This window comes from Polistes dominula, unplaced genomic scaffold (genome assembly GCF_049000335.1).
Source record: "Polistes dominula isolate Pdom_NZ unplaced genomic scaffold, Pdom_raw_medaka contig_22, whole genome shotgun sequence".
NCBI classification, from domain to species: Eukaryota; Metazoa; Arthropoda; class Insecta; order Hymenoptera; family Vespidae; genus Polistes; species Polistes dominula.
In genome coordinates, this window is record NW_028300966.1 from 562,244 (window position 1) to 579,210 (window position 16,967).

Sequence of the window (16,967 nt, forward strand, 5' to 3'; positions counted from 1 at the left end):
TGCCACAATGCATTTAATCTCCTATTAATGAAAAATAATACAACTTGCAAGTAAAAGAAAGAAATTGCATCCATTTGATAACTACAGTCATTGTATATATATATATACAATTTGTGGGTGACAAAGTTAGATGAATTTGATGAAATTTTCAGTAAATGTGTAGATTATACATATCCTCTTTGATTTATTTTCTGTATTTATTTGTACGAACGTGTTTGATGATGACGACCTGTATTTTTGTAAGTGACACATCTCACATTATAATAATGTCAAATCCACATTCTTCCGTAAAAAAAAAAAAAAAAAAAATGTTGATCTATATGCATGATGTATTATTAAAAGAAAAGTGTTCATCTCGTACGTTTACAGTAATTCTTCTATGCCATTGATTTCTTTTTTCATTTTAACATTAAAAATAATATTTTTATTTTTTATTAGAACAATTAGTTAATACTGTATTTTTTTAACGATGCATTATTATCTACAGTATCGATCAATATCATATCAGATTTTCTTTTTATTGTGCTTTTGCATTTGATGATTATTTTCTAGATTTATTCGTCGTAATTTTTTTTTCATTTTCAGTATATTATAAATGTCAATTTTGATACGTATCAAATTAATCCCTTGTATAACGTGTGATGGTGGTGTCGTATTATAATAATAATCGATATTTACTTGATTGTTAGAGGACAACTATATAAAAGCAGACATTAAATTGTGAGTTATTTGAAATTTCTTGTAGAGAGCACCAGCGTCGAAATAAAAAAAGAAACAAAAAAAAAAATGTAGATGCAACAGTTTGAATAGTTCCGATTTCTGTAAAATAAAATTGTTCTCAGAAATCTATGAGATGTATATCATTTGATCTGATTTTGATCTTTGACCATGATATATATATATATAATCTGTTAAATGGATACAAAAATAATATTAGATTATGCAAAGATTAGATATATTGAAGGATAAAATATATACATATAGATCAGATAAGATTTTTATTATTCAGATTTATAATTCGATAATCTCATTGCAATTATTTCTCAACATTGATACAGAGAGAAAGAAACATGTAGTTCTTGGTATAATAATACTCAAGTTACATTTATCTAATATATTTACAATTAATCTCTTGTTCCATTCGTCGTCATAGATAATTTCTATTAAAATAATTTAAGGTCTGTTTGCTGAAAATAATATTATATATATATTTATATATCTTCTTCTTAATATATATAAATTACGTGTCACGTTGTTTGTCCGCAATGAACTCCTAAACTACTAAACCGATTTTAATTCAAATTTTACACGCTGTGTGCAGTTTCATCCAACTTGAAAGATAGGATAGTTTATATCTCAATTTATAATTCGCAATATTATTTTATTGCGAATTATTGTGTGTATCGGACTGATTGTGAGTCACAGCAACGCGTAACGGGGCACTCCTAGTATATATATATATATATAACTTTGTTACTTTTTTATTTGATAGAGTTCGCTATCATTTTTACGATTTTCTATTAGTCTTTATTTTTCTTTTTAATAGATAATCTATCTTATATAGATAATTACAATATATTTTTTTGGGGAGGGGCGGGGGGTATGACATTAAACACTTTCTGGTAATCTGATAACCTAATTGAATTTACATATATAATAACATACAACTTGCATACAATTCCCATAATATTATATTAAAATTAGATCATATATTCTTTTCTTATATTTTATAAATAAGTATATAATATATTACAATTATTTAATAAACCTTTGGCCCGCAAAGGTGAACGCATATTATTATGTATGCACATAATATATATATATATATAGGTATTATTCAGTGCAATAGTCATTGTTATGCACAAGACATGTTAGGTGACTTTGCTTAGAATAGTATGATTATTAATGAGTCATTTGTCCTCGTTCAATGTAGAATAGTATGCAGTGAATAGTACAGAATACTACCTCCATTATAATTCATTTTAACGACATAAATGATTCATTTATTTTAAAGCAATCTACATATATCGGCTTATATGTAATTTCTTTCATTTTTATTTCATACATTTCAAAATATTATCTTTTTCAAATTATTATTATTATTATTATTATTAACAGAAATTTAATGATATCTCAACCATCATTTTAAGTTTGTAGATTTAAAACGACGTTTGTAAGATTGCAAATCTTTCGTTTTTTTATCATTTTCTTGTTGTTTTTTTTTTCTTTTTTTTTTTTTTTTTTTATCGATAAGACGATATATAATGGGTAGTTTTCTTTTTATTTACATTAATTTATTTTTATTATTGAAATTAATTCTTTGCAGGATAGAATTGTAGATAATAAAATAGCCAGCTCAATGTTGCATAGAGAAATTTGATGAAGTTTTTTTAAATGAAACTAAATTGGTATATTTTTTATGAATAAATATATAACATAATGTAAAAACATAAAATAATCAATTGTTTTGCGTAAATAAGACGAAATATAAACTTACGAGCGTGTGTAATAACTATTGCAATAATATTTCGAGGTGGGACTAAAAATGTCGTCCCCACCGTGCATTATGGTGTATCAAAAAAGGTGGGACACTTTTAATCCCACCGTGTCGTCCCCCAAAGAGTTAACACGAATATGAAAGAAACATCGGCAAGAATTTCATCGATACACATGAGATGTAATTTTTCTAATCTGTTTCGTTTTTTTTTTTATCTTTTTTCTTTTTTCTTTTTTTTTCTCTAACAGTTCACGGAATAAGCAGTTCTAATATACATATGCCATTTTTGCACATTAAAGTCTTATACATACGTAAAACATTGGTAAATTGGAATACGATGATCACATGCACTTTTTAATTGTTCATTCATTTGTTGTCTTTGAATAAATATGTCATTTTTCTCTCATTGATTTATGATACGATAACACGATTGTAATAGGATCGATAAAATTATATATTTTTTTTTTTTCTATATTATTTTGATATCATAAGATTTTGTAAAGATTCCAATCAAAACTATAAAAGGGGAACAAAATTTACATGAATCTCATAGATTGTCAATTATTATCATATCCCTGAACTAGACATACACTTTTCTAAATTTAAAAACATAAGTCTCTTTTTCCTAGACTAACATTTCATTCTAACAAGAGTATATATATATGTGTGTGTATATATGTATATATATATATAAAATGGATTAAAAAATGCAATAATAGTTGTCTGCCTTTTTAAAAAAATGGATTAATCACAATTTAAATAACACATTTCCTATCATCAAATTCTATCGTTTGATTAAATGTACATAAATATAATACAATACAACGAGAGAGAAGATAGTTGAGGTGGTGGAGAAGGAGGAGGAGGAGGAGGAGGAGAATGATAGATTAATTCGAATGACGAGATACAAGGAACGAGTAGACCGTTACGTATAAACTACTTTACGAAAAGATCCTTAAGAGAGGAACAAATGGAGGCCTCGCATGATTCAGTCTGTTCTTGTTGTTCCTTATTACCACTACCACCACCACCACCACCCGATGAAAACCAAGTTGTCATTTTTCCAGATCTCGATTTGTTAGGTGAAACCGAAGGTTTTCCATTGGACGTACCACCTGATTCCGCGTCATTTCCTCTTTGTGCGGTTAAAATTTTTTCTATTGCACTGCCAAGAACCTGACAAAATAATATAAATATTTATAAAGAAATGAAAGTAAAATGTATTATTAGGTTGTTAATTATGAAATGGGGCAAAAAATGTACATAATTGAATTAGATTTTGTCCCATTTCATACTTGACAACGTAATATTTAACAAAGTACTCACTTGTGCGTCAACTTTGGTACCACTTGTATCATCCCAAACGACTTTGTGTCTCGTTTCGTTATCCTTAGTTGGTGGTGATTTGTTTAAAGTATCTTTTACCGCACGAACCACTTTAGATTTGTCAAATTTAAAAGATAAATTTGGTAGGGCAGATTCCGCGCTCTTTTGTTTCTTGCACATTGGTTGATGTCGTTTGGTAAACCAATTTGACGGTCCCATTATCGAAGAAGCTGTTGATTTTGTACCGGGACTAGTTTGTTTGCTATTTGTACCATGTAAAATTGATACGTCAAAACTGTTCGAACGTGAGCTTTTCAATTTGTTACGTTTTTGTTCTGTGGTTTTGCTCGACCAACTTGACTTGCCAGTGGCATCATCTCTAAATGACACCGATGAACTTTCCTCCCCACATCTGTTTATTTCCGTTGCCGATGATGTCAATGAACTTAAGATCGATATCAAATCGGTATTAGAACAAACGATACCAGCCGCTGATGTAGTACTGGCTATCATTTCAGTTGGTAACCTTGTTACTTCGGAAACTCGTCTTTTTATCGATGAATTTGTACTCGGTGATATTGTCGTGGGCATTTGAAATTCGGAAAATCGTCGTTTTTGATATTGAGTATAATGTTGACTTGAACTATCACCTTCCATAGGTTGAATCTCATAAACGCATTCACGTGACGGTGTTTTGAACATTTTCAAACGTACCTGTAACGCACAAAGTTTAAATTGTACCCTTTGAAACGAGAGAGTTATCTCGACAAAAAGTATTTAGATTGATTTGACGTTAACTCGTTTGTTTCTTTGTTTGTTTTTTTTTTTTTTTTTTTTTTTTACATACATACAAGAACAATTGAAATTTTTTCTTTGAACTAACAATAATAATATTTGAATTGATAGCAAACTCTAAACGACATTTATTTCATTTGACACAATGATTGACAATCTACAAGTTTTTATCCTACGAACGTGTTTTATATAATCATCTTCTTATTCTTCTGATTTTTTTTTTTTTTTTACTTTAAGAGAAAAGTAATTTACATAAGATGAAGGAAGAAACAACACTCGTAGAGTTACTTGCAATTAACTAAGCTAGTGTCATCTCGTTTTAACGTAATCCCGGATAATTATTCTTTCTACTTGTTCGGAAGTATCTTATTCGTCGTGTATCTACTTTACTAAAACGTATGCCAGGGACACTTTGAAACTCGCTTTAAGTGTGCAGCTTTAGTAGAGAGGATAACTGCTCTGAGAGAATCACTTCTGCGAGTAGTAAAATAAATTATACGTAATGACGCTCTCTCTTCTACACGTTATGAACGCGTATATTATTCCTCTACGTGTTATTTTATCATTCCTTACTTCCTTGATCTTTTATCTTTTATATTATATATCATATCATTTTAAACTCTCGTTGAACATTTTATAACCATTTTTTTTCTTCTCCTGTATACAATTATGTGGGATTCGTGAACAAAATTGGATCGCTGGACTGACTGGGCCCGGGGACTCGAACACCACGGATCTTTCGCTTTTCGGGCGACTGCTCTTTTTAACCAATCGAGCTATCCAGGGCTGCCCATCGACCCAATCCTTCTCACGAATGCCCGATAAGTTTGGCATTCTCGATTTTTCATTGAATAGAAAATCAAATCAAAAAGAAATCCATAATTGAATTACCTTTCTTGCTTTGATCTTTGCTATATCGTCCATTATATCCAATTGAAGATTATGAGTGCTACCACTGTTGCTCGGTGGCCCTGTTGAATCTCGTCTACCAGGTAATATCCTTGAAACACCAGGTAAAGGAAATGCAGCAATAGATTCACGACGATTGCGACCAAATACGGTTGGTGGTACCCTTGAGATCGTTACTACGGAATGTCTTCTTCCGGTTTGTTGTTGTGGTGCTTGAGACAAAGTAGCAAGAAAAGCTGCTTCCCTTGGCGATGGACCCGAACCTTCACCTCCTCTTTCGCTCAAACGTCGTACCTTAATCAATCAAAGTCATCCGTTTTTTTTCTTTTCATTCGATTTTAGAAATTGAAAAACTATTGGTGATTGTATTGTAAAAAAAAAAAAAAAAAAGTATGAAGTACAGGGTTTTCACAAAAAGAAAAATGAAATTATTTTCCGAACAACCCAATAGAAATATTAATATTAATGTAATAACATTTACATATTCATTTAAAATATATAATAAACGTTTGTTATATTATTTAGTTAAATAAATTATTATTATTATTATTATTATTATCATTGTAATGTAAAAGATGATAATACCTGGGATGCGGTTATCCCGGATGTACATGGTGGTGTTGGTAAAGAATGTTTTCTGGTTTCCCTCCATGGTGATAGAAGATAGGGATTTATGGATGGGGAATCAGGATCAAGACAACGTGGTGGGGATTCGTTCCTTCGACATTCGGCATCCTCTTCACCAATTGTACTTTCCTCAACGACGATAAGCGGTTCCCCTGTACTTCCGCTACTCAAATTCGAAGCAAATGATTGTCTTCTCATGTCTCTCTCTCTCTCTTTCTCTCTCTCTCTCTTTGTTCCTTTTTCTTTATTTTCTTTTTTATCTGATAAAAAAAAAAACAAAATAGAAAAAGACACACAATTAAATATAATTATGATAATATTGATCATTAATAAATTAGTATAATTAAATGGTATCGTGATGATAGTTTGTATTAACATGTTCGTGGCTCAGCCTGTTTCGATTGAGTTTTCTCGTCAGGCCCAAAATTCAACTGTCGGCGCGTTATTATTATATTTTATTTAACGAAAATAATAAAATATAAAACTATTTTTTACTTATCGAAACTAATCTTAATATATATATATATATATATATATATATATATAAATTACGTTATGTCACGGTGTTTGTCAGCAATGGATTCCTAAACTACTGAACCGATTTGAATAAAATTTGTGCACACTGTGTGCAATTTCATTCAACTTGAAAGATAGAATAGTTAATATCTCAATTTATAATTCGCAATATTATTTTATTAATCGCGAATTATTTGTTTTATTAACAAAAAAGTGTCATGATGTAATATGACCTAACGCGTATGAAATTGTATGAAATGTATGTCATAACAATGTAATTGAATTATTATTTATCAAAGGAGAAGAATAATTTTTGAAATTAAAGTTGTCCAGGTGGTCAGGTGTAAAAAAATAGAAAAAAAGAAAAAAACTCCTTAAATTTATCAAAGGAATTTCTCAATTTATATTAAAGATATTTTACGACGTAGTAAAACGATAGTTCGCATAAGTTTCTTATAATCGAATTTGTTCTCGTGAACATTCGATTAGAAAATTATTCGAGTTAACGTTATTTTCTCTCTCCCTAGTGTTGTTCTTTCCTTTTTTTTATTTGTCCATTTTAATGGAAAATCACATTTTATTGCATCATCATAACTATTGTTATCGGTAAGTTAATAATCGGACATTAACATTTGATAATTGGTCAAAATATACAATAGATATCACTATCAATCGTTTAAAAAAAAAAAGAAAAAAAAGAAAACCACGAGGAAATTCCGTTAAAAATGTTATAAAACCAAAAAGAATAGGAAACCCTTGTTAGATAAATAAATTAATGAGGAAAAAGAGAACATTAGATTAGGATGTTTCGTGTGGTTTGAAATTACAAGAAGAGACCTATAAAAGAATCCAAGAATTGTTTTTCGATCACACAACAGTTTTGTTGACTTACTCGATAGTAAACTATTTCGTATTGTTTTGCATATAACAATTTGTAATTTGATAAAAACAATCATGAAGACTTTCGTGATCATTTTATCATTCGTTCTCATTGCTTACGTTTCGGCATTCGCTGTACCAGATTACGATGAACCTGGTAACAATTTAGGTAAATTTTTTCAATTATATTTTCATCTTTTATCTTTTATTTACCTGAGAAGAACGTTCATTTTATTTTCTATTACAATATGTGATCAAATTAATTTATATATATATACTAGGAGTGCCCCATCACGCGTTGCTGTGGCTCACAATCAGTCCGATACACACGTCTTTAAGTTATAAAATAATATTGCGATTATAAATTGAGATATAAACTATCCTATCTTTCAAGTTGGATGAAATTGTACACAGTGTGTAAAATTTGAATTAAAATCGGTTCAGTAGTTTAGGAGTTCATTGTGGACAAACAACGTGACACGTAATTTATATATATTAAGATATATATTTTCTTGTTATTTAACTAAAATCATGCGTGTTTCTTCTTCTGTATTTTAATGAAATTCTATGAACACGTATTATGAAACTTTATAGAATTACATTTAAAAAAAAAAAGTATTGAAAAATATTATAGCATTGAAAAGAAAATATTTAACAAAAAAAAAAAAATAAAGAAACAATATTTCAATGTTAGATTTTTCCGAATAATTTCAACATATTGAAATGTTTTGATTGATTGTAATATTTCTCTCCAATCATTTCTTCGTTTTAAGATCAATCTTCGTATGATGATTAATTCGATATCATTGCAATATGATAACAAAGGTTTTTGTTTTTATTTAATTGTTAATATTTTGGTTGGTTTTTTTTTTTTAGTTCCATTAGAAGACGATGTCAATGACGATGTCAATGACAATGGGGAATTAGCTCCTGTCAGAGCTCGTAGGTTTTCTTGCGACTTATTTTCGTTCAATTCAAGATGGGTTTCACCAAATCATGCAGTTTGTGCTGGTAAATGTTTATTCAAAGGCCGCAGAGGTGGTATTTGCAGAGGTGGAAGATGCTTCTGCAGAAGTTAAATTAAATCTATCTCATTAATCATCTTATTTCTAATCGATTTTTATTTACTAATTGACACGTATCATGGGCTACGTTTATCATTTGGTTTCAATCTTTTCATAAATAACAAAAGAAATATTTGACTATTATTATAATTAATAGAACAAATTATTTCATATAGTTATTGTATTATTTAATAAATAATAATTAATCAAAATGTAATAATAGCGTATTGTGCGATGCATTGATGCAAAAGAACAAAAAAAAAAAAAAAAGAAAAAGAAAAGGAAAATAAAATAATTCGTACATTTGCAAAAAATGTCTTGAAATCTAATCATTTTATTTATTATTCTAACAAACGATTCTACCTTATGGTGAATATTGGGAATATTTTCTTGTAAAAACATTTTGTTTTGTTTTTTCGCTCCATTCCCGTCCCTTGTAATATTGCGTTTCACTGTGCAATATTCTTTTTTTCTTTTTCTTTTTGAACGTTACGTAAAATACAATGAGCATATACCCACCACACACCACCCGTATGTTCAACGAAGCGATTAATAAACGTCCTTTCAACCATTTTCCTATGCTCTGCACAGTATTCTCGTTTATTTTTCATCCCCCTTTTCGTCATCCCTGCTGCTGATACTACAATTCACCCTGCATTGTCACGATTGATAGTTGATTTTCAATTTTCAATTTTCATTTCATATTTTTTTCCCTTCTATATACGTCTGACTGATGATTTAAATAGTTTGACATAGTTAAAACATTTCGACGTTTTCGATGATTATTAATGATTTTTTTTTTTCAAAGTGAAAACTTCTTTAGAATATGGAGTGATTTGAAAACAATGAAACGGAGCGGTAGGCGGCGATGTAACGGAGCGGTAGGCGGCAATGAAACGGTCACAATATTTAGTAAAAAGAGAAAAAGAGACAAACATATAAGATTAAGCCTGCGAGAGAATGAGACAGAATGAGACAGAGACTTGTTCACGAAAAGCTCGTTCGTCTTATTCTCTCAAAACTTAGTTTTTTTTTTTCAACATTTCACTTCTAACACGTGTGATTTGCACACATGTTTTTATTTATAATTCATTTTACGTAATTCTATTAATGTAAAATGATATCCACCCTTGAAAGAAATGTGGAGGTAGGAAGGAAGGAAGGAAGGAAGGAAGAAAGGAAGGGTGTAAGGGTAACGATCAAACTTCCGTTTGATATTATAAAGTTTGTTAATAAGTCCCTCAAGCTATCAAACCAAGTGATAAACCCCTGATACTAATAACATATAATAATAATAATGATAATAAACTAATAACATCAGAGACAAACATATAGAACACACATATACACACATAAACCATATGATACGAGTATCGTGATATTAACTTTGCTACGATCCGTAAATGTCAAGCAAAAAAGCTAAAAAAAAAACAAAATATGTCCAATAATTATAACAATAATTATAATAAGAATAACAAACAACACAACGATGATAATTATAATAATAATAATGAAATAATTATAATAATTATTAATAATGTATTACGAAATAAATTGAATATTTTGAATAAGATTGACGTGACGTGACGTGGAACAAATATCATTTCGTTTAATGTTAGATAAATAAATAAACAAAAAAAAATATATATATATATATATATTTTGATACTCGTAATTTCGAATCAATCGATTTTTTTCCCATCTTACGCGATTTTTGTTTATTTTTTTTATCGAATAATATTGAAACAACGTGTTGAAGAAAATCTTGATATTCAAAGTTATTATATCATTTTTCTTTTTCCTTTGTTTTCATTGATATAGTTTATTGGCGTTTAAATAAAGCCAGAGTTATTATCATATTCATATCGAACAATCCATCGATGTATGTATATAAGGGCGAGAGGAGGGTTTTCCCTTTAATCTTAAAATAAAAATGAGAAAAGCATTAGACCGTCCTCCTCCTCCTCTTCCTCCTCCTCCTCTTCCTCCTCTTCCTCGATTCTTTGACACTTATTAAACGCGTGGATTTTTTTTTTTTATATATTATATTATAATCCATTTATCTTTGCGAAAAGGGGCAGTCGTGAAAACTTTGTCTTCAAACGTTGGATATTTTCTTTTTTTTTTTTTATCGCGAAAAGCGAATCACTTTATTTTTTATAATAATAATAATGTATGAAAATCGTTTGGTAAATGTTTGTAAAACGAGAAGAGAAATATTTTAAAATCTCCCTTTGGTTTTTTGTTTTTTTTTGCAAGATAAATTTCAATTCATTTCTTTTTTTTGTTCTGTTCTTTTGGTTCATTAACTTGCGTAATTGGCTTTGACTAGAATTAAAAAAAAAAAAAAATTAGAAAGATTAAAAAGAAAGAGTTAAAAAAAAAAAAAAGAAAGGACAGAACAGACAGGCTCTTCTCTTTCGTGTAAAAAGAGAAAGAACAGAAGACCGAAACGTAATAGAATTTTTAATAAAGGACTTAAATAAGTGCACAGTTCAAAGGAAAACTGCACATTTTTCCTATTTTCATTGGCCTTTTATTTCTTTTGTTTTTTCTTTTTTTTTTTTTTATGTTTGCTACGTTAGGTGTCATAAAAAAATTCTAACCAAAAGTGACTCAGATATTATTCAAATTTTACATACTTGTGGGGTAGTTCATGAGAAGATTCATTCATTGTTCCTTAAAAAAAAAAAAAAAACACGAATTGCAATTTATTATTGAAAATGACTGGAAATTTACACTTTTGTGACTCTTCTGGTAAAGCAACAACGAAATGACACATTTGGTTTTGCCAATGAATCAACTTTTTTCATTTAATAGTTCCAACGTGTTGTATTCTATCCAAACATATTTTTTTTTTTTCGACGACAAAACGAACAAACAAGCAACGAATATACAAATAAGTGAAGAAGAAAAAACTATTCGCAATGCTAAATTGCAAATATTATTTTGCACGAAGAAGGAATACAAACAAATATTTGCATATGAGAGTAAAGGGTTGGGATGGGTGGTGGTATCATTTAACTTGCAACAAGAGAAATACACATATATATACATCTATATATTCGGAATAGTCAAATGAAACGAATTGACGTTGTCCAGTCCTTCAAGTTGAGATATATCGTCTCGTAAATTCATCGAATTGAGGTCTAGGATGATAAATACAAGGTCGATATAGATGATCGTTCGTCGCTTAAGACTTGGGAAGATACCACCACGTATCATGATAATGGTGTCCTTAAATCATTCGTTCTCTCCTTTAGCAATCAGAATATACGATAATTTTATTATACAATTTGCATACTCCTGGGAAACTGACAGGCAGATGGACGGATGGTTAATTCACTTCATTTTCCTTGTATCTTATTATAGTTGATTCAAATCAAGAACTATCATTTCATATTTCACGAAAAATTGTTGAGTTGATTTGTTAGAATTTGAAAAATGAAATATCAAAAAAAAAGTTAGATCGAAATGGCCACTTTAAAGTTCGGTTAGAAGACTGAGATTGGCCGAATAATGGTTCCCGTTCGATACGTTTAATAGCTTCGGAAATTTTAAAGCTGAATCGTTCGGAAAAAGAAACTAGCTCATCAGTCCACCCCTGTAAAGTACTTTGCAGTTAAGTTGGGGACCCAAGTTTTTAAACTCACGTAAAAGTGAGAACTTTTGCGAATTGTTTCATTTCTTTTTCTCCTTCTCTCTCACTCTCTCACTCTCTCTCTCTCTCTCTCCCTCTCACGTTCGTTCGTTAATACTTTTTTAATTTAATTGTTATAATCTAGTTAGAATTTTTGTTTTTCTACTATGCTTACTTTAATCATTTTTTTGATGGCTTATCAAACTTTCAAGGATGATAGGAAATGCATTAATTGAAAGTTAAAAGGATCAACAAAAAATTATTTCTCTTATGGGATAACATGAGAAATGTTATTACGAGACACTTGTAATTTAATAGAAAGGACTTAGCCTGATTGGTCAGAATTCTCTTTAACCTGTGATTTCATCAAAACGTCTCTAGGGATGTCATAGTGAATTCCACAGAACATCTTGCGACGTTATAATACCTGTATCAACCCCAAGGGGTGTTCCCATTTTGAACATCTGGTGTAAACGTTTACATCAACGCTTACGTTTTCCTCACATATACAATCTTAATTCTAGCATTTCTAAATTATGAGTTTTTCATTTGAAATTAGTGTTTTAATTTCTTATTTTTTTTATATTTCTAATTTCCATTCACTGATATTAAATATCTTAAACCTTTAAGAGGATAACCGAAATTAAAATTAATTAATCATTGAGTTTGTGATTTTGTTTAAATTTGTTAAGATGATTATTTCAAAAAAAGGTTTTTTAAACAATAATAAGATGATTCGAAATCTTGTGTCCTAATTAAATTAAAGAACCTAAAAGATTTTGATCAATTTCATTCATTCCATTGTCTCTCTCTCTTTCTCTTTAAGTTTGCTTTACTTGAAACACCGTAAACTCTGTCCCTGTTAATTGTGTTCTTTTGATTATAGCATAGAGAATTGAAAATGATAATAAGAGAAATCCCAACAGTATCTTTCGTAACTAAAGGAAATAGATCTAAAATTAATTGGACTGTAGGGATTTATAGTGGAATTTGCATGAATTCTCGAGAATTTCAAACGTAGTGACCCCAACCTTAGAATTTCAATGTAATATTCAGAATAATAATACATCAGTAAACTACTCCAAAAACATGTAAAAGGTATATCCACGTATAAGTGAAATATTTACCAATTTACAAACGTGATATTATTATTATTATTATTATTATTATGGTGAACTAAAAGTTCATGCTTTTATTTTATTATTTTAGATTGATAGTGTGCAATATTTTTGGTGAAGTCAATTAAAATTTATTTTATATGCAAGTAGAAAAGAAAAATATTAATTTAACAAACGTACGAGAGAAGTTTTGGTTCATCCTAATATTAATAATGCAACAACAATAAAAATACTTATAATAAGATATTTAATTCTTTCACAAGTTTATTATTATTATTATTATTATTATTATTATTATTATTATTTTATATATAAGTAAAAAATATCAATTTAACAAACGTACAAATTTATACTTCATCCTAATATTAATAATGCAACAACAACAACAACAAAATACTTGTAATATAATATTTAATTCTTCCACGAATTTATTATTATTATTATTATTATTATTATTATTAGTTAAATATAATATATTATAATATACGTTAGATCTTATTTCATGTTCGACAAGTATTACGATAATATGATATATTTGAAATAAGTTCTATCGATAGATCGATCGATTTGAATTGCATTGAATCTTGGGGATAACAATAGAGATTCTTACGTGCTCATTCTCTGATGGATTTTCATCGTCGATAGAATTGAATGACATCCGACGAACTAAGAGACCCGATGTAAGGAGAGTGAGAGAGAGAGATAGAGAGAGAGAGAGAGAGAGATGTTCGCAAATGCGTCTTTAGATAGTGTATCTATCGATCGTGTTTCAAGAGAGCATGGCAGAGTAAGTGACCCAGACCGCAAGCTTCAGAGACTTGTGGGGGTTGCTTGCATCGAGCTGATGTGAATCTAATCGCGTAATTTTCACCTGATGACGCTACTTTCGAACCATAGACACACATAAAAATGAGAGACAGAGAAAGAGAGAGAGAGAGAACCTATAAATTATGCATACATCATTTTTTACATTAAATAAATTCGAAACGTTATTTGACGTAGAAAATAAGAAAGGTGTCACTCTTGTATGATCTTAGAAATGTTTTTTTGATGTGAAAATTTCTTTAGAATTAGGGTGATTTGAAAATTGTGAAACCGATGAAACAAAAATAATTAATCTTAATATCTTAAAATTAGGTGTCACGTTGTTTGTCCGCAATGGACTCTTAAACTACTGAATCGATTTTAATTCAAATTTTACACACTTTGTGCAGTTTCATTCAACTTGAAAGATAGAATAGTTTATAATCTCAATTTATAATCGCAATATTATTTTATGACTTAAAGACGTGTGTATCGGACTGATTGTGAGCCACAGTAACGTGTGGCGGGACACCCCACCCCCTTCGAATTCTAATTGAATGGAAAGTAATTTTAATCGTCAAGTATTTCGTATGTCTTTTTTTTTATGTTCATCTTTTGCACTTCTGTAGAATTTCTTATCTTCGAAGATTCTTTTTGAAAAAAAAAAAGAGAGAAAAAAGAGAGAGAGAAGATTTTATTCGATGAATGCACACGATGCTACATATTCACTCATGTAAACGTGCCAAGTATAATCGTTTCATTTAGTATTTCCAAGTGGATTCTCATGAGATAGTATCATACACGTCCTTGGTTAGAGAAACGAGTACCTCTTGAGAAAGAGAGAGAGAAAGAGAGAGAGAGAGAGAGAGAGAGAGAGAGTATTTTCGAGATGTACATCGTTAAAGACGAGTTAAGGAAGATATTTGAGATAGACGAATTGCTATGAAATAATAATCGTGTGTGTGTGTCTGTGTGTGTGTGTGACTGTGTATGTGGATTCAAGGAAAACGTGGTATTAAATCTTTCTCGAACGTATAAAAATCAATATCTGAGATATAATATTGATTTCATATCCAATTGTAATTTGATATATTATAAAATAAGAATGTGTGTATTTTTTAATTCATCGGATATCCGTTATTTTTTAGAGATCTTTCTTTTGGTTTATTTGTTTTGTTTTTGTTTTTGTTTTTGTTTTTTTTTTCTGTTCGTGGATAGAGTAATTTGAAATTCATGAAGTTTACCATTACTGAAATAAATCCAAAATATTGTGATTCCTCTTGTCGATGAAATCTAATATTTGTTGGATAAGAAAAAAAGAGATAAGGTAAATAAACCATTAGAAAAAAAAAAGAGAAAATACCTATATATATGTATATATGTATATGTGGATTGGTAACTTACTATGTGCTATGAGAACGACAAATATAGAACGTATATTCTCGGAAGAATTTTATTTGCAATACTCTTTGTATAGAGAGGTGTATGTACATACTTTTTCTACTAGTTTTCAAAGTAGTTGTTACCATGAAGATAGGGGTTTTATCGTGGTGGTAAGATAACAGTAACAGCATCAAGTACTTCTTCCCATAAAACATAATCTTAGTTTAAGACAAATCATATAAAAAGTAACAAGAGTATGTGAATCGTTCAATCTTATTATACCGAATCAAATAAAGATTACATTATCTTGTAAAGTAAAGTGTTGTAAAATCAACATTTACTGTATACTATTATTATTAATAATATACTACTACTGTGTACTATTAAATAATGGTGAGTGTTATTTATAAATAAGTCAACTCTATCTGTCTCATTCTTTCGTAGACTCAATCCTATATGTTTGTCTCTTTTTCTCTTCTTACTAACATAAATATTGTGGCTGTTACATAGCCGCCTGCCGCTCCGTTACATCGCCGCCCGCCGCTCCGTTGCATTGCCGCCGTGTTTCAAATCACTTCCTATTCTAAAGAAGTTTTTACTTAAAAAAAAAAAAAAATTAAATAAAAAGATAGAAAAAAGAAAAACAACTCAGGAACGTTTTAAACGAGACGGGATAACTCGTCGTCGTCGAATCAAAATTCGCTCAAACGGTAAATACGATTATCGATAAGAGGAAAAGGGGGACGATAGAATTACGTTTATTACATGTCCTTCTATAAAGACTGTATATTTTTTCTCTCTCTCTCTCTCTCTCTCTCTTTCAATTAATAACAGATATATCCAATATATAATCCCTATCAATATATATATCTGAATTTTCCAATCAATTTAGTTCAATTTAAATTAATATACATATATATTAAATAATAGCAATAATAATAATAATAATAATAATCCTTGTACTCGATTATTCGAAAATGTCGTTGAAAAAGCTTCGAGAAGGCTTTAAAAAGTCGAACCTTTTTTTCTGTTTTTTTTTTTTTTTTTTTTTTTTTTTTATATTTATTTTCTAAACGCTTCAGTCCACTTTTTCTCGATTTACTACAATTTCCTTTCCTACCACGAAGTCAATTATAACGAAGAAGCTACTCGGGAAAATGAAAATAAAAAGAAGATGAAAAAAATAAAAAGATAGTGAGAGTGATAGAGAGAGAGAGAGAGAGAAAAACGAAGTAGCTTTCTATCTCTCTATCTCTTTCTCTCTCTCTCTCTTTGGTAGGATGAAAAATTCAATTCCAATTGGCGGAATTGTAATTAACGATTAATAGAAAAATATTGAAGTACATATTAATTTCATCTCCCTTGATTTATATTTCTCCTCGACCAATAGGATAAACGATTATTTTCTC

General features: G+C 29.4%; 2 protein-coding genes across 2 annotated transcripts in view; one reads left to right on the top strand and one right to left on the bottom strand.

Annotated features, from left to right (window-relative positions):
- Positions 1–222: 222 nt before the first annotated feature.
- Positions 223–16,967, bottom strand: part of LOC107070654 (uncharacterized) — a 30,123-nt gene continuing 13,378 nt past the window's right edge. Inside the window, exons 2-5 of the mRNA XM_015329062.2 lie at positions 6,113–6,414; positions 5,510–5,821; positions 3,824–4,537; positions 223–3,673 (exon numbers count right to left, since the gene is read on the bottom strand). Of these exons, the coding sequence (XP_015184548.1) occupies positions 3,434–3,673; positions 3,824–4,537; positions 5,510–5,821; positions 6,113–6,352 (1,506 nt within the window). The 5' untranslated portion in view covers positions 6,353–6,414 and the 3' untranslated portion in view covers positions 223–3,433. The remainder of the gene's footprint in view (positions 3,674–3,823; positions 4,538–5,509; positions 5,822–6,112; positions 6,415–16,967) is intronic.
- Def2 (defensin 2) lies at positions 7,525–8,833 on the top strand. The gene is made up of 2 exons (XM_089172997.1): positions 7,525–7,718; positions 8,426–8,833. Exons 1-2 carry the CDS (start codon positions 7,625–7,627, stop codon positions 8,626–8,628), a joined length of 297 nt encoding a protein of 98 aa, XP_089029123.1. The 5' UTR covers positions 7,525–7,624; the 3' UTR covers positions 8,629–8,833.